General features: G+C 39.3%; 3 protein-coding genes across 3 annotated transcripts; 1 reads left to right on the top strand and 2 right to left on the bottom strand.

The window, feature by feature from the left end:
* Window positions 1-1,102: 1,102 nt before the first annotated feature.
* LOC110054885 (NADH dehydrogenase [ubiquinone] 1 beta subcomplex subunit 9-like) lies at window positions 1,103-3,179 on the bottom strand. Its single transcript, XM_089297835.1, has 3 exons — window positions 2,888-3,179; window positions 2,567-2,622; window positions 1,103-1,422 (listed from the first exon to the last, which is right to left on the bottom strand). Exons 1-3 carry the CDS (start codon window positions 3,135-3,137, stop codon window positions 1,351-1,353), a joined length of 378 nt encoding a protein of 125 aa, XP_089153961.1. The 5' UTR covers window positions 3,138-3,179; the 3' UTR covers window positions 1,103-1,350.
* Window positions 3,180-4,503: 1,324 nt separating this feature from the next.
* LOC110054901 (uncharacterized) lies at window positions 4,504-7,672 on the bottom strand. The gene is made up of 4 exons (XM_020761272.2): window positions 7,546-7,672; window positions 7,330-7,390; window positions 6,049-6,464; window positions 4,504-5,644 (listed from the first exon to the last, which is right to left on the bottom strand). The coding sequence occupies exons 1-4, from the start codon at window positions 7,575-7,577 to the stop codon at window positions 5,308-5,310; spliced, it is 846 nt and encodes a 281-aa protein (XP_020616931.1). The 5' UTR covers window positions 7,578-7,672; the 3' UTR covers window positions 4,504-5,307.
* A 1,398-nt stretch (window positions 7,673-9,070) lies between these two features.
* Window positions 9,071-15,922, top strand: LOC110054867 (uncharacterized). The gene is made up of 2 exons (XM_089297390.1): window positions 9,071-9,220; window positions 13,256-15,922. Exons 1-2 carry the CDS (start codon window positions 9,071-9,073, stop codon window positions 15,920-15,922), a joined length of 2,817 nt encoding a protein of 938 aa, XP_089153516.1.
* Window positions 15,923-19,609: the final 3,687 nt, after the last annotated feature.

Genomic DNA, 19,609 nt, shown 5'->3' with positions numbered 1-19,609 from the left:
CTTTAAAGCAGGGCGAAGAATTTGCCCTCAGTTTTAATGTAAAACAGACCAAATGTATAGAAGCTAAGTTGACGAAGGTCACGCAGGACATGGAAGCACTAGAAAATAAGAGCAATTATAACAGCATATTCAAGGGCACACTCAAACAGCACATCAACAAAAGGAGAAGGAGAAAAGAAAACCGCAGAAAGTCAAATGAAAGAAAGAGGAAGCGGACTGAAAACAACGTCCAACGAGTTTATGGAATCTGTGTTGGAAACCCGCTAGGAAATGATCTTCCACAATGCCTTGTGTACCCTCCTAGAACGGCCGTCCCGGAAGAGTGTATTAAAGTTGAGGATGTTACCACGTCGTTATTTAGAAGAGATGGACCATACATCGCACAGCTCTTGGAAGGGAATTATTTCACCACAAACCTTGAGCAGGAAGTCAGAGATTATGTTTACACCTTCATGTACCCTGAAGAGTACACTCTGACGGAAAGCATTGCTGCTTCTTGCAACATTGGTGAAACAGACTTCCACAGCAGCACAAGCGGCGACGAAGAACTCGATGACAGCGAAGATGAAGATGAGTGCCAGTGAAAGTTGCATTCGAAAATAACAGTGTTAAATACTTCTTTTTAGTAGCTACAAATGCTTTTTGTCGCCAAACGTTTTTTTAAAGCAGAAGGAAAGTTTGTAATAAATTTGTATCCTGCCTTCTATGTTTATTCTATAGCAATTTTTTTGATATTCAAACATTATGCCATTTTAAAGTTTTACTAAAATATTTCACGTGACCCCCCCTTTTTTCCTTATTTTTTTGGGATGGCCCCCCCTCGAAAGCCATTTTTTTCGCATGCCCCCCCCCCCCAAATCCCACCAGCCCCCTCTACCTTATAAAAAATGAACGGTCCCCTAGGCAAGTGTGATAAAGCAAAAACTAGTGCTTTGCGCATAACGTGAACTAGAAAGCTAAAAGGAAAGTTCTCTTCTTAATACACAGCCGACAGCTGACTTACCTGTAGATAAATACTACAGTACAGCACGTCCTTAGCAAGCTCCAAGCCAAAAGAACACGACACACCCTTCCCTCATACTCCAAACAACGAAACACAAAATTTAGGTGAAAAAACCTTCTTTAATCACAGTCCTTACACTGTAGCAATCTGAACATGCTAATTTACTTTTACATAGCTTTCATCAATCTGATGCCAAGACAAATAGAAATAATTTTCACAGTAGAATGTTATGACATGAATACAAAGATAGAGAGATGCCATAATGGCTGCTCTTTAATTTACAATCACAGATAAGATGAGTGGCACTCTTTCACACAACATTATTTTGCTGACAACTTTCAGAGGATCTAATCCTTGCCTTCTGCCCACTCTGTCATCTCTTTGTGCCATTCTTCTTCCCATGGGAGCATATGAAGCAGCTAAAAATTGAAAAGAAAACTGATTTGTATCCAAAACATGTCCATCAAGTGTGAGGCATAAAAGATGGTTTTCCAGACACAGGATGGCCGCATTTCATCAACATGAGCAGGTCCAAAGCCTCATAGGCCAAAACCAGATCCTAAACCTCACACATAAGGCTCCTAGCCAGCCTGTAGACCCTTACAGGGGTCCTTAGCCAGACGACTACTGTAAACATGTTGTTTTAAAGGGGCTAGATCATGCAATTAAGGCAATTTTAGCACTAACCAACTGGTCATAGAGTTAACTTACATGTAAAGGCTATGTTCACACTTGGTGGCCGAGCACAGTGCCCGAGCACGGTGCCCGAGCACGGTGCCCGAGCGCAGTGCCCAAGCACAGTGCCCAAGCACAGTGCCCAAGCACAGTGCCAGAGTACGACTCTCGCTGGGCACTAATGAGAACATATCTTTTTTCTAAGTATTCACATCAGCATTCAAGCACAGTGCCTGTGCCCGGGTACAAGGTCCTGACCTTGTACTCGGGCACTGCAAGGTACTACCGGACTTGGAGTACCCAGTGACTGAAAGCAACACTATTTTGTGCTAGTGCTCAGGTACCACTGCTAGGGCACCAAGTGTGAACACAACCTTTAATACAGTAGAAATTATTGTGATATACCTGATAAGACATTACTCAATTTAGACCAGTCATGAAATTTGACCCTACCCCATTAATACGGCCACCCCGTTAATATGGCCAAATATTCCTGGCCCGTTGATGAACATATTAACAGAGTTCCACTGTACAATTACAACAGCTTTGAAGCAGGACTCAGAAAAAAAAAGACACAAAAAAGCCAAAAAGGAAAATTGGAGAAGACTGAAACAGATTGCATTCAAGTAAATTTGAAGCATTGGCCCACCGTTTTTTAAGTTTGTCTCTATTTGTATGAAAGATTCCTTACTAATAGTCAGATATTCACTTTGTTAATATCTTCCATCGGCGATTGCTTCACCTTGTAGTTATTGAGGGTCCATTTGTGAAAAATAGCTTCAATCAACTTATAATTACCTCAATAATGGGACGTTTGCTTACAAACTAAACGACCAAAACAATATGGGTATTGAACATTGCATAAATTAATTCATAAAAAATACTTACGTGGGGAGGAGGAGGAATGTTTCTCTCCCATTTGCTGCCCTCTGGGCTATCAGGGTCTACGAGAGATAAGCTATCATGTAAGCGTAAGCTAAAATTTTGGCTCATGGCTCATGTCTCATGGCTCTCTGTTCCTCTGTGCTACAATTACTCTTTTCATCTGCGGTATAATGATGTCAGTCAGGTCGTCGTACACGAGCCATGAGCCAAAATTATGAAAGACTGTACACGAACAATGTCTGAATTGGCTGAATTACTTTCATTGCAGCCTCGAACATAACTCTTAAGCCTGATAACAGAAGAAAAAAACTTAAAGACACTTACGGATGTAAGGAAACGGGTGCTTCATTTTCTCAAATTCAGCTTCTGCCGCTTCTAAAATCGAGTGCACCTTCCTTTGGTCTCTCTCGTACTTGTTATCATCAAATCTATCCCTTAATTTCATCGCTTCTCTCCTCCAAAGCTGTCTGTCTATACACCAAGAGAGCAAGTGTTTCAGGCTGTTTCTATACAGCCTCATCACACGCTGTTGATGTGTGATTCCCTTCGCCAAGTGAGAGGCAACATACGCCATCTTGGATATAGGAAGAACAACAACTCTCACTCGTTCCCAGCACTCTCTCCGCACAAATTATATAGGTATGCAATGAGTACAAAACGCTTTGCGTTAGCCAAAAACTATCGGAAAAAAGAGGACCAAGAGCGAATGCTTAAAAATTTCCTGTTAAAAATTTCAGAAAATCTGAAAACTATTTACGCAGTAACTACTTTACGATGAACTATCCCTTCCCTAGCCTACTACCCGGGGGGAGGGGGTACTCCCTTATATGGGCTATATAGGTATGTGCGGCCCCAAGGCATATGCTGTTTCAGCCGTTTTAGTCATAAATAGGGTATCGATTTTGGCCATTTTGGTCCTAAATAGGGTATGGATTTTTTTCTCTAGTCTTCAATTGGGTATGTTTTTTAGAAGAAACTACTTTTTCATTAACATCAATAAGACCATCTACAAAAGCCCTTCATAAATTATGTTTAGGGTAACCGTGCCAGCCAGCCACAATGGTCATAAATAGAGAATCAAATTTTTGGTCAGGTCATAAATAGGGTAGGGAAAATAGCAGATTTTGGTCATAAGTAGCGTAAGGGTTTTTGGGAAGTAGGCCACATACCCCCACCCAATTTTTCTGGAAGCACCCCCCCCCCTCCCAAAACCGGGACTACCACTGCCTTAAATAAACTGTGGTCAAAAGATTGATGGGGCAACATATCCCACTCTCTTGTCCAAGTAAATAACTCTCCAGCCCTAGCCTCTTACCTAGTAAATACACTCAAGTCAAGATATTGTTGAGGAAAGTACATTCCACCTTGCTGCCAAAATAATTTCCATTTCCGATCTCTTTTGGTACAATGAAATAGGTCCAGAACGAAGAGGGATCCCAGGCCTGGCACTCAAATTAAAATATGCAGAACCTCTTTTTTGCACAGCCACGCAAGGCTCAAAGTTAAAACTAAATTATTTCTGTTGAACTTGTTTTCCCAAAGCTTTGGTTCATTGTTGGCCCTTTTCTTCTGGTCCCTGGGAAATACATATATTACTTTTTCAGTGTGTGGTGACCATCAAGTACACAATGTTTGTCTTGCCTAGGCTTGATTTCCGAAGCTTTCTTTAGTCTGATCTATGTTCCTTCCCAAGAAGGGGGAGGAGTGCCGGCTCCTTTCTCAAAAAGTGGCTGGCAATTGAGCCTGGGTCTTGCCAGCAGATCTGCAAATCAATGCTGGTAAGGCATTCATCAATGTTACATGTTTGTAATAGTTTCAGGTGTCTGCTGACTTCCTTTCCAAATACTTTTTTAATCAATAAATTTATTAATCATTTTGAACAGTTTGGTGTTGAAAAATTAACGAATTATACTCATATATGCTGTATAACTGAGTCCAAATAATTTATAAGTGGCAGTTTAATTATTGTACCTTTTATTTACATATTGATATTTTACAATAATCACTCTTTAGTTTTTCTATAAAACCTCGCAGCTATATTTTTCAAAAAGCTCCACAGAACATCTTTGCTCTGTTTTTTATTCACTGTATCAAAAAACAAATCACTCTCTAAAATAACCTGGTGAACTGTAGCCAAATGTAGAAAAAGACATGTATGACAGACTTGTAGTATATCTTGTACTAAAAAATAAATCACACCTGCCTTGCAATGAAAATTCTCATGTCAACTGCCAGCTAAATAAGATAATAAAGGTTACTGAGCACTACACATTCCATTTTTTCAAAGAAAGGTATGTCTCAGGCTACCATTTCATATTCACACAGATATTCCAAAATTGATATATTAATCCAAATGTTATATACCGGTAATCAACTAGCACTTGTGTCACACAGGAAGAGTATAAGCTCATAACGTCTTCACAGACTGCACGGATCAAGAGTAGCAGGGTCTGTCCAGTAAAGACTCTGAGAGCAGATTTTCTCTCAGGTTAACAGTGCACGTATATGGTTGCACACAAGAGAATTATTGCACGACTCTATCATTGATGAAAAATGACTGCTGCAAGTTTTTACCCAAATTTTTGGTCAGGTCATAACTAGGGTAGAGAAAATCACAGATTTTGCACATAAATAGGGTACTGTAAGGGTTTTGGCAAGTGGGCTGCACACTCCCACCCACCTGCACACCCCAGGCCATTACCCTGTCAAAGTCACAGGAAAACAATGGCTTTTAAATCACACTGTTATGTAAAATAATGATCACTCATAAGAATTGGGCAATCATTGAATTCTACATGAAAGTCATATAATAACTCTACAAGCTGGGGTTCTGGCCGAGGGCCACCAGAAAAGCCACACTCCTCAAGAGTCTTATGTCGATCCAGCTGTACTCTTTTCCCTTCTTTAGTGGTGCAGTATATGATAACTTTCCTTGTTGTTCCTCCAAACCTCTCATGGATTATTGATTCTATGGAATAAACTGGTATGTGGGCATGAACAAAGATCTGGAAATGTCCTGGATAAGACTTCAAGTGTGGCAGGTTGGCAAATGTTACAAGTTTGAGCTCCATACTTATAAACCTGTCAAACAAGAAAATCAGATTAATACCACAATATTATGCTATTAATTTATAAAAGCAATTGACTGATTTAATGTAGCAATTAGTGTTTGTATATGTTTACATCCAGAATGTTTGCAAAGTCTACAAAGTGTAACACAACCTTGACTGAATCAATGCATACAGAAGAATTATTTTGTATAAAACTTCATCCAAAACTTTATTAATTACGATAATCTCGCAATGAAAGGTCTGAGGTACCAAATAAATACTGGAGTTCAAATAATAAACACTGGACCAACAGGGATGTCTGAGCATGTAATAAACTTACAGTCCCTACATTTACACTGTATATGATACACTGAATATTTATAATAAAGAAGATTACTAGGCACTTATGTATCACGTAAGACAAGGTCAGCTTACCTCGGATACTTTTCTTTAGGAGGTTGCCATAATCCCAGTTTACAACAAGGACATTGTTCCAGCTCTTCTCTCTCAAACTTCAAAACTGGTAGCCCATCATCTTGGACACACTCTTCCTTCTTGTAATATTTCAAGCCTTTGGAAAACTCAAGATAGTCCAGCAGACCATTAGCATCTCTATCTAGCTTCTTCGCAAGGACATACAACTCAAGGTTGTTAGCAGGTGCATTTAAGTCTCGCATTCCTGCGTAGAACTCCTCATATGACAAGCTACCATCACCATCAACATCAAAACGACGAAAGAGATCAATAGCCCGGGCATAGTTATCAAGCATCCATTTGTCCATACGAGCTACAAATGCAGCATGAAGATCATCTGCAGCCTCAAAGGCTGATGCTGCTTTCTCGAGCTTTTCCTGTGAAATGCAAAAATATTTAATAATCATAACGAACATAATATTGGGCTTATTTATTTGTTCCCACTGTAATTTAAATCACCTACTCTTGGGTGAAGGCACAGGGACCTCATTATTAGTGTGATCAACTTCATAGGAAAAATGACATAGACCTGTCACAGTTTCCAGTCATTTCTGAACATTCTGAAGATTGCCAATGTTTTTTAAAGATTTTCATGATATGTCAAACACAGACGACAATCACATGTACAAAGATTACGATTGATTGATCACATGATTAGCTGTGCTCACCAAGACATGAACAATACTATGTCAACAAAACAATTTCCGTGTTTTTTAACGCCATAATTTGGCGGACAAAGCGATTTTGACACCCCCCTCTCTCAACCTCCATCAGCATTGCAAGAGATTCTTGTACCTTCCTTTTCTTCTTGTTAGACACCCCTCTAATATTATGATACCATCAATAATCTTTCAAGTACTTAAATCATGTGTAAAACTCGATCTTCAGAGAGCCAACCATTCTGTCACTGACATTTAGGTGACAACAAGTTCTTATAACTAACTAATCGTAAGTTTGTATCTGAATCCTCAAATACATATTACCAGTTTCTTCGTATATTAAAAAGCACAACTCCGGACAACAGCTTTCAGTTTCTTTTATAAATCATTCGATGGGATCACGAATTATCAGTTTAGACTTAGATGAAAGGTATTTAAAACAAAAGCTTAGTAAGTTACATGCACATGTACCTTAGGTTTACTTAGGTAACTACGTATTCTCTTTTATAACATAGTATAACAATAAGCTAACGAATTGAGAACGACTGAATGACTGTATTTTACTGAAAGACTGCTTTTTTACCTTGGCTAACTCATCCTTTGACTTCTTAACTTTCTTTGCCCCTTTCTTTTTACCTCCAGATCTAGATCACACGAAACAGAAAGATACAAAATTAGAATAGATTACTATGCAGCTATGAACCAACTGTGATTGCGCTCAGATAAAGATCGACTTTGGACGATTTATACTCGATCGTTTCAATTATTAGAGTCAAAAGTCAAAATTGTATTTACATACTTGGATTTTCCCCCTTTCTTTTTCACTGGCATCTTTAGAACAAGTCCAATTTCACCAATTACACTTGAAAGTAATAACACCAGCAATTATCAGAGGTGATGGCATTCGGGAAGTCAAAAATTACCAAGGCAACAACACGGACGAAAGGATCTGGGAACAAGCCATTTTCTGATGTGCTAATGATTGCGCATGACTCAGTTACTTCAATGCCGCTGGTCATGTTCAAGTCTGATTTTTTGGCGGGGGGGTGGGGGACGGCGGGGAGAGAAAGGGGAAAATTCTATGATTTGGGCAATGGTACACGAGAAAGTGAGACCTTTTAAACATTTTCTTTTTGGGAATTTTAAAAAAAGCATTTATTTTGATCTTTGGACGCAAAGTTCACCAACCAAAAGACACGTGGGCTCTGGGAACGAGATTGTCAAACTTAGGTGTAAGGATCGGGGGCGCGGGGAGAGGCTGGGGGGGCTGCAGTCCCCCCCCCCCCCCCAAATTTAAGCAAGTCAGTTTTCTGGGGCAACAGGAGAAATTTTGGGCAAAGGGTTTTTACATGTAAAACGTTTCCCTTTGTTTCGAGAAATTACAATGTCACTTGAAAACAGAGAACAACAATACTGGTAATCAATATACAATAAGACTCAATACTCAAAAGTAGTACGAGTCGGTATTTTCTTGACACCCCTTATTTTTCGTGTCCCATATTGCCCCTAGGCTAAAGCTTTACTTTTGTAAGAATTTGGAATATTTTTTCATTCCCAATGCCCACTTTTAAGCATTGCAGAAATTTCACTGTGTCCTTACAGAAGTGTGCTTTAATGTCAATGCTACCGTGTCGAAATTCCATAAAACGCAAAACACGCAATTTCTTCCTCTTGTGCTCTTTATCAAATGCCATGAATTACAAAGAGATAGTGTCAGAGGGTTGAAAAGTAAAAGGGACTCTCAACAAGAATGGAGGATTGCTCCCAGCTCGGTACCTATGTCCACTATTACGGACATGTGCTCAACCCCGCCCTTCAGGATATACTATGACACAGATTGAACTATTCCATAACGCTCTGTGCACTATCCAGGCTCTGTATTCTTAAAGGCGAGTCCCAAACGACACGCCCTGTTTGGCGACACAGAAGTAGAAGGCGAGGGTCTGAAACTGACGCTGAAGTCACGCAGTGGTCATGCCGGTGGGAAAGCTGTGAAGGCATAGTAAAAGGTCTGCTCACGCTGTTTTCAGACAAAGATTCAAAACCTACTCTGAGAACAGAGCTTTTTTGACCGCCATTCGTTACTTGAAATTTATCTTTTGACTGTGTGTATTGAATATAGTCCTAAGCAACAAAAGTAGTCTGTGCCGATATCGATATCGACGTCACCTCCGCCTGTAGAGACGCCAACATGACCATTCAAATCCTACGCTGATATCGGAGTGTAGAAAGTTTCAGCAGCGTATGGCAGATAGTACCTGCAATGGGTCTGAAAATTAAGCAGTGGCTGACAAATTCTCCGTTTGAATTACGGAAACCATGCCATGGCACCCACACACAAGACATCGCGCCGCATTCAAGCCCTTGTGGGTGAACACACGCAAAGCCAAATGCAGCTGACACTGGAACCACACCACCACATTACAGTTACATTGTACTATGTGTCCCTCGATAAGGTGCTTTCAGAGCTTGAGGTTAGGTTCAATGGAAATAACCAGGAAATATTTTGTGCTTTGAGAGACATGTGTGCATATCCTTGTAATGATACCAGCTACATCTTGTTCTGCAGAACGATCATTCAGCGCGCTACGCAGATTGAAAACCGACCTCCACAACATGGGGCAACAGGGTGTCAGTAACATCGCACTGATTGACACTGAAAGGGAATAGGTCAACTCTGTACTAAACAATGACAAGGATCGTATTATTGATATTTCCGGCTTCACAATGGAAGAGACAGTTATTTCTTTTAATGTTTTCTACTTGTAACGTGATCTACATGGTAGATTCATACACAAGAATATTCACAGTGTGGATTCAAATGTAAGATTACTTTCACTCCATATGCAGGTCTACTATGACCCTAGCGTGTGCTCAATTGTTTGATAAGAATTTGGGCAACTTGCGAAAAAATTTTTCCGAAAGTGACTTACCCCCCCCCCCCCCCCCCCCGCTCCCTGGAAAAAATTTCCGGTACGCCTATGCTCGCAAATGCATAAAACGTAGCGAGGACAATTGCGCTGAGGTTGTTTCGATTTCCAGGCCTTACTGCGCACTCTCTAGGGTTTGTTTACGTTTCTTTATTAAAATGTAGCATTTCGTAACCACCTACGTCAAGTCAATTCACGACGGTCATGAATTAAACTGACGTGAAGGTCATGAATTATATATAGTACCAAATCCCAGTTCCCAGCCTAATTTTGGCTAAAAATCCTAGTTACCAAACCTGAAGTCCCATTCCCAGTTGTTGTTCTTGTTTGCTTCATTTTTGCCATTTATATCTATATTCACAACATAGTAATGTATATGAGAAGGAAGCCCAGGGAAGCCATGCAATAAGGCTTATGTAAAGGAGGTTTTGTTGTTTGTAAACTAATGTGCATAATGAATTAAAAGCACTGCATGGTCCACAAATCCCCCCTTCGCACCGAGAATCTTCAGTTTAACAATTCTGTATAATTATCGTTTGTAATTCTCTCGGGCTGCAGTTCAAGTTCAACATAAGTTTGCAGTTTTCTGTGTCAAACAATAGAGTCGGAGTAAAGACATGAAAGAAGAAAAATCCCATTCACATTTTCGAATTTGTTTATCCCTTTCCAAGAGTTGAAATCCCAGTCCCAGTGGAGTAAATCACATTTTCCCAGTTCAAAAACAAGGTGAACCACATTTCCCATTATACCTCTTCATGGCCCTCTGCAATCGATAGGTGCGAAGCTCTACTACTTCGTTCTTTCTGATATTACTAGACTAGACAACTGTATGAATCAAAGAAAAGGTTGGTAAAGAATAAAATCGATTTGCATTGCATCAGAGTAAGGCAAAAAACATCAAGGTGGCATAATGCTAACCAGCCAGTTTAAGACATTTTAAAGCTAAAGATTAAGTCCACGCGCTTTAATTTCTTCATGCCAGTTGGAGCCAATTAGCAAGGGATTGCAGTTATCGCTAAGAACATAATTTAGCCACGCAAAAGCTACAAGTGCATCTGGGTTTTCTTTGGAGGTGAGGCTTGGAGGCGTAGCGACTACATTTTGTATGGTGTTGTTGAAAGGAGTTACCAGTAAGCTACGGGAGGTGCTTCCTTCTTCTTAGTCCGACGAGTGTGGAAAAAAAAAACACATTCACAGGAGAGAAAAAATGGCCGGGCGATTTGTTGTTGTTGTTGTTGTTGTTGTTGTTGTTGTTGTCGCGAATATCGCCACCAGTTTGCACTTGGCCATTTTTGTTTTTATCTTTGGCCGGTACTTGTCAAATTGTGCTTGGTTTATGAAGTTCACAAATTCTTGAGTCAGTTCTTTTACCCTCATTGTGAAGAATTCTGTTTTTATCGCTTGACGACTGATGTCAAGTTTACCAGGCTAAAATCCTTTCGTCAAATGTACCTGCAGGTAAACTGACCTTTCTACAGGATATTCCAGAGTCATTTTTGCTTCTCGACATGTCCTGACGGCTATTGAAACCATTTGCGTATTTTGAGAGAATTTTAAACCTCCCGGAAATTGTAATTACAAACAAAAGTTTGACGATTCAAACAAGTGAATTTCTATCAAAGGAATCATTACAGTTTCGACGAGTTTCTACATTTTACAATTTTCAGTTCAACACTATTAAGTTCTACACGTTTCATTGTTCATTAATAATAAACAAAATGCACCCTGACTCGTTTCATATTTGGAAGTTCTTAAAACTTAAAACTGAGTCTTCACCTTGCCATTGTGTATTTCCCGCGGAGCTGGGGTAGTTCTGCTCTGAAACTTGCCCCAGTTCAGTTTTTTTCTTATTTATCGGCTGCTATTTTAAATGTCATTCCAACTTATTACCATTCTGTCAGGATGAAATATCTCAGTCAACAAATTCAATTCAGCCAGAGTCTGGACCAGTTTCCCACATTCACAGAAGTTAAGAAGCCGTACCTCGCCACCTGTGAACTCGTATTGATGGTACTTTTACACCTCCAGCGAGAAACACTTCTAATTCTAAGACAAATCCTTAAACACAGTATAGTCTGCTGAAATTAACCTATTTAGTAAAGCCTTTATTAACAAAGATTCATTACAATAATCAAGTCTTGCAACATATTATTGGTACTAAAAACTGGTAGTGACCACAACATTTTGGTAAATGTGAAAAATAACATCAAAATTTGTGAAGTACTTGGAATATTGCACGGGATAATTCTCCTAGGAAGCCGTCAAGTTCAATTAATACGCGCCGTTTGTAAGAGAGTAACCAGCGGCTTGACAAACGGCGTCAATAAAACAATTCAAATTGATCTTTTGAAGAGCGTTTTGACCCGTTTTCGTTCAATTCGACACCACAACTGACCAAATTTTGCTTGCTTAGTTTTTCCATTTAAGATATATGTCTCTATTTTTGTTCCCCGGGGTAAATTTCTAAATTTTAGGTGTGAACAATGAAGTTAAGAAGATCACTTCCTAGAATATAAAAAATAAGAGTTGGCGCAGAAGATTAAAATAAGGGATTAACTAAACCAAGATCACCAGAGCTAGAGTTCACTACAGTGAAGACATTTTACAGACTTTCTTCCCCTCTCACAGCTTTATTAAAACCCAAACAATTTTCAGAGTGTTGTGTAATTTATTGTAATCAGTCCCTAAACTGACCTGTTTAAGATATTTGCAGTTTTGACGAGAACACTTCTGTCGACATGCCATTCTTCACGGATGCATTCAGGCCATAAATTAAATCAATTTAGCTTATTAAGGACTAATAACAAGATATCCGTAATATTATGTACTAAAAAACTATAATTCCTTTATATGGAAATGTTAATTTAGAATGATACCTGTTTTTCAAGCAATTTACCATTATTTTAGAGGAACGTCTTTGATATTTCAAGGATTTTCAAGTTGGAGACAGACTCACCATTTTCAGTAATTTTTTTTTTCTGCACTAAAATCAGTTGACCATATCTTGCCACCTGAGCAATTTTATTACTGGGCTCCAGGCGCCATGTGCGCGACACAAACCTTAAGCAAAGGATAAAAATAACTTGAGAGGGTAGCATTGAAATTAAACAGAGATCAAAAGTAAGAGCACAGATGAAGACTATGAGGTCATTTTTTCCTGATCCTCATGTTTTAAAACTATTTACGTGATTCTGCCATTAAAAGTAGTCGGTAAGCCATATCACGCCACCTGACAATTCGTATTGCTGGTATTCCGGACATCTCTGAGAAACACTTCAAACAACTGTAATAAATCTTACATGAAGACAGCTAAATCTACTCAGGCAATAACAATACATGTCAGTATAAAATAATGTAAAACAACCAATCACACTCAGTCAAATCAAAGACCATCAACTAGAGAAGAGATGAAGTCATTCGTCAGTATATACCGTAAAAATCTGTCTGATAAAGTCATCCTTTAAGTGACAGAGTGAGAAGGGAATACGGATTTTTACGATTTTTCAAAATTGCGTAAAATCGTTTCAAGCTATTGCCGGTTGAGTCAACACAAGAGTTTCAAAAACACATCTGCCTCAGCCTCAGCTGGGTTTGTCATCGCGATTGATACAATGGTTCCTGATCATTGTGTTAATTGGAATCCCGTGCTTCACTCCCAAAGTTTGCTCAGCTTCCCGATATTCTACTTCAGCCATGTACGTCAAGGCTGTTACAAGATTCCAAAGAACAATTTCTGCACCCAATGTCATGCTTGGAATTTACTCTCGTTCCAGTAACGTCGCTGCAATGTCCTTGTGGGAACAAGAAAAGTTGGATGAAGCTAAGGAAAGCCTCGCACAAACGGTCTTAACCTTGACTCTCTTGGATGTCGGCGGAGGTTTCGTTTTGCCGGTTGTCGAGGAAATTGTGTCTCACATAAAAAAGGAGAAAAACTTTGCTCCCACAAGACAAGCCTTTAGCGATTACAAAAGGATTTTAAATGACGAAATTTTGAAACCAGCCGAGAATGTCGACAAGAACATTATAAAAAGAGCGAAAACGGCTGTGGAACGGGCTCTGAAGATTGACGTTGAGAAGTTTCCTGCTTTAAGTAGAGTTCGAAAAGCGTTTAGTAGGGCAAGCAAGTGGTTTAAAGGAGCTTCTTGGTTGGACGTGCTCGGGCCTCTTTCTGATAGTTTAACGGTTGGTATCAACATTTGGGGATTAAAAATAGCAATCGAAGACGAAAACGCTCCTGGTATAGCTGCTGCATCACTGAGCATAGCTGCTGGACTGGTGGGCTTGACTACTTTTGTAGCTGCCGTCGTGACAGGATCTGCTGTGCTTGGACCAGTCGGCGCCATCATTGGAATTGTTCTTGGCCTCGCCGCTACGCTCGTGGAACTCATCGGTGGTCATTCTGGGTACGACGCTGCAGCAGTTGAGGCGTACAGGAACAGATTGAGGGAGCTCCAGAATCTAAGGGACGCCTGCAGGGCACGGATTGACCAGAAAATGGAATTCCTGGATAAGGTGGAATCGCCGTACACCGACGTTTACGTCAACAACCAGGCGGCGTCCATGCGAAGAGTTCATTACGGTAGATTAATCATGGTCGATGGCTCAGATAGCCCTCATCCCCAACACACAAAAGCCGCCACTTACGCGACCTCCCTTTACCAACGGAGGTATGTTGACACAAGAGACCCGCCAGATGAGATAGCTAACGGAGAGTTCTTGATTATGGGCAATCAACACTCGATCATAAGTCCTTTAATGCCCACGGCAAAAAGCAGCACTGGCTGGGGTAAAGTAGCCGGATACGTGGGCTTCGATTTTTATGGGAAATTCAAGGAAGGAACAGCCTACAAAGGCGTGCATGTTTTTATCGATTCTGACTTTATCGATGAAGAACGGTTAAATGATTTGTACATCAACACCGAGTACAATATTCCAGATTCAAATGAAAAACACGACGTAGTTAGTATTAGTGATTACAAGAAAATTTACCGCAACAATAACCCAGGTCCGGCTCTAATAATTGATACCGGAGGGGGCAACGATGTTTTGAACATAAATGGTATGATTGGCGAATTTCAAAGTCGAAGTGTTGATATCTTAAACGCCAACTTAGGTGACGGGCACAATGTGCTCTCATTTCAAGGAATATCTAAAGATCGAAATGACATAAAGGGCATCTTTTTCGAGGCCAAAACTGGTGCTTTGAAATATTACCATGGAACGACCCGAAACACTCATTTACTCGGTAGCGTGCAAAATGTCGAGTTAGTTAACGGTTCACCGTTCGATGATCACGTGATTCTGTATCCAAATTTTCCCGGGGAAGGTTATAACATACCATATTTTAACCGTTTTATTGTTGTTCAACAACGAGGACGCAATGAATACGAAATCAACTGTGCTGATTTAGCAGAACTTGCTAAACAACATACCACTAAGATTGATCCTGTACTAGATACCAAGCATGATAAAGAGCACGTACCTCGGTTTCAGATAATCGACAAAAGCGACCAAAACCCAAAACTCAACTTGAAAATGCCTTCATCTTCACAGGTTACGACCAATGACGTTGTGCTCTTTAAGAAAAAGCTGATTGTTTTTGATACCACGGGGCAGAAACCACATCCTCTCTTTAGAGTGGTGCTTGAGACAGAATCTACTGTCAATCTCTTCATCAACAATGCAAATCCTAGACCGGTTATTCCTGGCTACATCAGTCCCGTCTTGATTTCTGGTGAAATGAAATTTCATGAGCGACATGGGGGAGATATTTGGTTCACAGGAGGAGAAAAAAGTGATCTGCTCTTCTTGAAATGGGACGTGGATGCAATGGGGCAACCTGATGGTATGAGCAGGGTCGACATGGCAGGTGGCACTAATTATGTGCTTATTAGCGAAAAAGATCTAATCCAGCCATTAGGCATCGACGGTACATCCGTACTTCTTTCAGTCAAACGAGCCCCCATGCCCCTGCCGAGTGACCCCCTATATGAAAAGTGTCGCTTTCCTATAGATATCAAGATACATAAGCCAGGTTTCCATGCCCACTATGGTTACTTTTGGGAAATTTGTAATGCCAAAAAAATTATTAACGAGTATGGTGACGAGCTGGTTGATGTACAGAGAGAGATCATTGACAATTCTCCTCTTCCACACATGAATCTTTATGACAGGTACATTGAGGTCACTCGAGATACCTTGCAACCTTCAAACGATTCCATTGAAAACGACTCAATATTTAAGTAAGTGTAACAAGAAAAAGAAAGTAAAACTTTTTGCTTTATAATAATCATATCGTTTAGTTTCACTGACACTCACAAGACGATTTATATTAAAAAGATTTATCGTAAGAAAAATTAGTCATTAAAGTAATTGATGGAGGGAAAAAGATTCAATACAAAATTTCCACTTTGAATATTCTTATATTTAATATGCTCATTATGGCTAGCGTTAAGTTATAGATGTTTTTATGCATGCTGAAATAAGCTATCAATCCGGGCCGGTAGTCAGAAGCGTGGATAAAGCTATTTACTGGATAAATCACTATTCAGAGGATTTAAATCACTATCCAGAGGATTATGTATCCACTGGAGAGAGCGATTTCCTCAGAGGATATTGTTATCCACCCTTAAAACAACTGTCATTTGTTGCAACAGTTTAATTCCTTCCTTCATAAATGTAACATGATTTGTCTCTAGATTTTGGGGTTCCTGCAGTGTTAATTCCTGTAGAAATACCACATCGTATGGAATTTAAACCAGTAAAGCATCGAAAAGCACAAGTTGAGGATTCCCTTTGTGGGTTATTTGGATGCCCTTTTGTAAGAAAATGAGTATTGCCCTGCTGGATCATGGTGTTGACATTGCAAGTGTTAAGTATTGTAATCAGTCAGTATATTATTGTTTGAAATGGTGCTTTTGTGGTACAATAAATATGAACGAAATTGCTTCTTGGTATGAAGAATTATTGTCCGTAAATATTTTCGTATTCTTAGCTCAAGCAATTTTTTTCCTTTCTAAGAAGAGATCCTCAAAATTTACTTTGGTTGTCTAAGAAGAAGTGCACTAGAGCTATTAGAACGCCTTAGTGTCGACATGACAAAGTACAACTTGCATTTCTTTACCGAACATTCCAGGACACTTATGAAAAGGCTGAAGGGAAGTGAAGTGAAATTTTCTCATTTTTTCACTAAGAAATTTCGATCTGGATCACAGGGACTAGGAATCACACGCAAAAATGGGAATAAAAAATAGGCTGGGGAAAGTAAGTTGGACTGGGAATATAGAATTTACAAACCCTCAATTTTTCCGGACCCTCACTTATAAAAAGAATAATTATAATAGAGTTATAGTCAAACCAAGTGAAGCGTACCCCTAAAGATTACATTGATGAATTGATTATTTTGAAATTGAGCCCGCTAGCCGTTAGTGTAAGAATGCAATAATACATTGATTATTTGAATATTGAACCCGTTCGCCATTATTGTTCATTTGTAATTAATTTTACACGACCCCACAAGCTTTGAGCTTTAAATCTTATCGTGTTTAAATAAAGGATGTGCATGTATGTATATATGTATTAGTCTCGATTGGAAGATTTCAAAATGATCACATAGAAACGAGAAGAACTAGGGCTAGTCAAGAGGTAGCAGATTGCTGATGATGGGGGAGGGGAGGATGAACCCAGAAAAGCACACGCAAATTTTTGATGAAGAGGCCAGCCCACCGTAGTGGTGCGTCTTTGACTAATTTTTGGGAGACATATCTGTGTACGTATTTGCAATGAACTACAAAAATAACATGTTCGGATCAGGTGACAACTAAATAGAGCAGTTTCGATATATTAAATTTCTTACGAAGCTCCAAAGCTTAGGGGAATAAAACAAAAGAGACTGCATCGGGGATACTGTCGGGACGAATAATTGATTTTTTTTTTATTCCCTTAAGCTTCGGAACCAAGTTAGAATTTTAATAAATTGAAATGGGCCTATTAACTAACAAACGTAACATGTTCGGATCAAAATTCCTTTCGGGTGCGTGTTTTTCTCCCAAGTGGCTCATTTTTCACAATTTAAAGCACACAATCTCAACATGTGAAGCATTTCTTTTGTTCAAAGTATATTTCTCACGGTTGGAATTAATTTTAATGTAGGTATATCAAGAAGCGTAGAATGACACACCCATTTTAGCGTCGGTCGCCGTTGCATTGAAGACAAGAGCGAAGACATCTTAGTCGATGTGCTTCCTTCAGGTACGTCCATATTTTCTCTGTTATGTGTCCTTATTCAACTAGCTGTTTCCCTCATCTTTCCATTTGATCATTTAATTGTGTAATATAACTTTCCTCAGTGCTGTGAAAACTTCGTGGTGCATGTATTCTTAGGTGACATCAAAGACTTTATAACGGCGAAGTTGAAATAACGAATAGCAAACATTTTTCTTATGAGTAACTGAAGGATTATTTTTAATAGACCACTGAGCCGTTAATGCTTGTTTAGAACCTGATTATATGTTTGGTTTGTAATTTGACTTTACCATTTGCTATTTGTTTCATCCCTTCGGAGCGCTACCATTTACAGTCTTTCTTACTCTTAAAAAACAGAAAATTCCTTCAGTCTTTGCCTTTGCTCTGACATAAAGGGAACAGTTATGTAGTTGGTATCAAAACCTATGACTAATCTCCAAGGCGTTCTCACACTGCACCACTTTGTTGGCAGTAGTTTAAAAGCTTTATTCCACATGTTGAGGGAGACTTGTCAAGCACAAGGCCGATAGACGTCCGTTTGCTGATACTAATGCTCGATCAAGTTAGTTTTGCTTGAGTTAACATACGAAAAACCTTAACCATGGCTTTCTTGTTTTTTTACACGAGTTGACCAGGGGCAACAAAGGTGAATCCAAAGTAATTGCATTGGATTGACAGGCGTCAATCACCAATTCAAATGAAGTGTAGCACGACCAGCAATGGACTCCTGGCAAATTTCTTGTTGGCAACAACTCCGCTGAAGTTCAGGTAAGTGAATGACAGTTGTCGCTAGATTTGATTTAATATAATCTATAATCTGCGTTTCTTTGAAGTCTTGCAGATAAGCCCAGTTAAGGGGCATTCAGACGTAACACTATAACCGGTTTACAATTTAACAAAGGGACTTGATAGATTTTAAAATGAGTGAATGTCGCTGGTAATTTTGCGTTGCTACTAAATGTTTCGTAATTTTAGTCGACCAGACGTGTCCACCATAGATTTTGTGTTTGAACGTATTTTTGCTTAAAATTAACCCAGCAAACAAAAGAAACTCTATTTTCTTGAATCACTAAAATGTACTTCTTTCCAATTATTCTCCAGCGCCCTTGCACTGAAAAAGAAGTTCAATTAAAAATTGTATCTTCCAAATACAGGAAATCGAATACTGAATCAAAGCTCTTACGATTGGGTGAATCAAAAGTTTTAATTTTTTGAGTAATCCCCTCATAGAATGCTTCAGTTTGTGGTCCTGTCATCGTTGTTTCTAATTTCTTAAAAAAAAAACATCCTAGAAGACCCTAGAAACCATAACTAGAATCTAAGAACTTCTAACTTATTGACTACATTGTCAATGCTGATAAGCGCTAGCTGTGTATAATGCTCAATATGGGTATAGTTCAATGGGAGAAATTACCCAAAAATGGAAAAGGTTCTCAGCGCAGGGAAAGATTTGTAAACTCGTTGGGATAGCTATATTGTTATTTGTGCCCTAACAAAAGAGCAATTTTCTCTTGAAACAGAGAGTTCCTTGGTTAGAAAAACTAAATCAAAAAGAAAATTGACCTCGATGTCTGCAAGCAGTGAATATTGCTATTAATCTTGAATCCGTTGGCAGAATACCTGGATGCCAGAATGTTGTTCGATGGCTGGGACAAATACTTCCCAAGGTTGTCTTGCGATGGACACCAA

The sequence above is a fragment of the Orbicella faveolata genome, unplaced genomic scaffold, assembly GCF_042242905.1.
Source record: "Orbicella faveolata isolate gen_17 unplaced genomic scaffold, um_ofav_v1 contig_3, whole genome shotgun sequence".
Classification (NCBI taxonomy): Eukaryota; Metazoa; Cnidaria; class Anthozoa; order Scleractinia; family Merulinidae; genus Orbicella; species Orbicella faveolata.
Note: the sequence above shows the minus strand (reverse complement) of the source record. Positions and strands in the feature narration are given on the sequence as shown.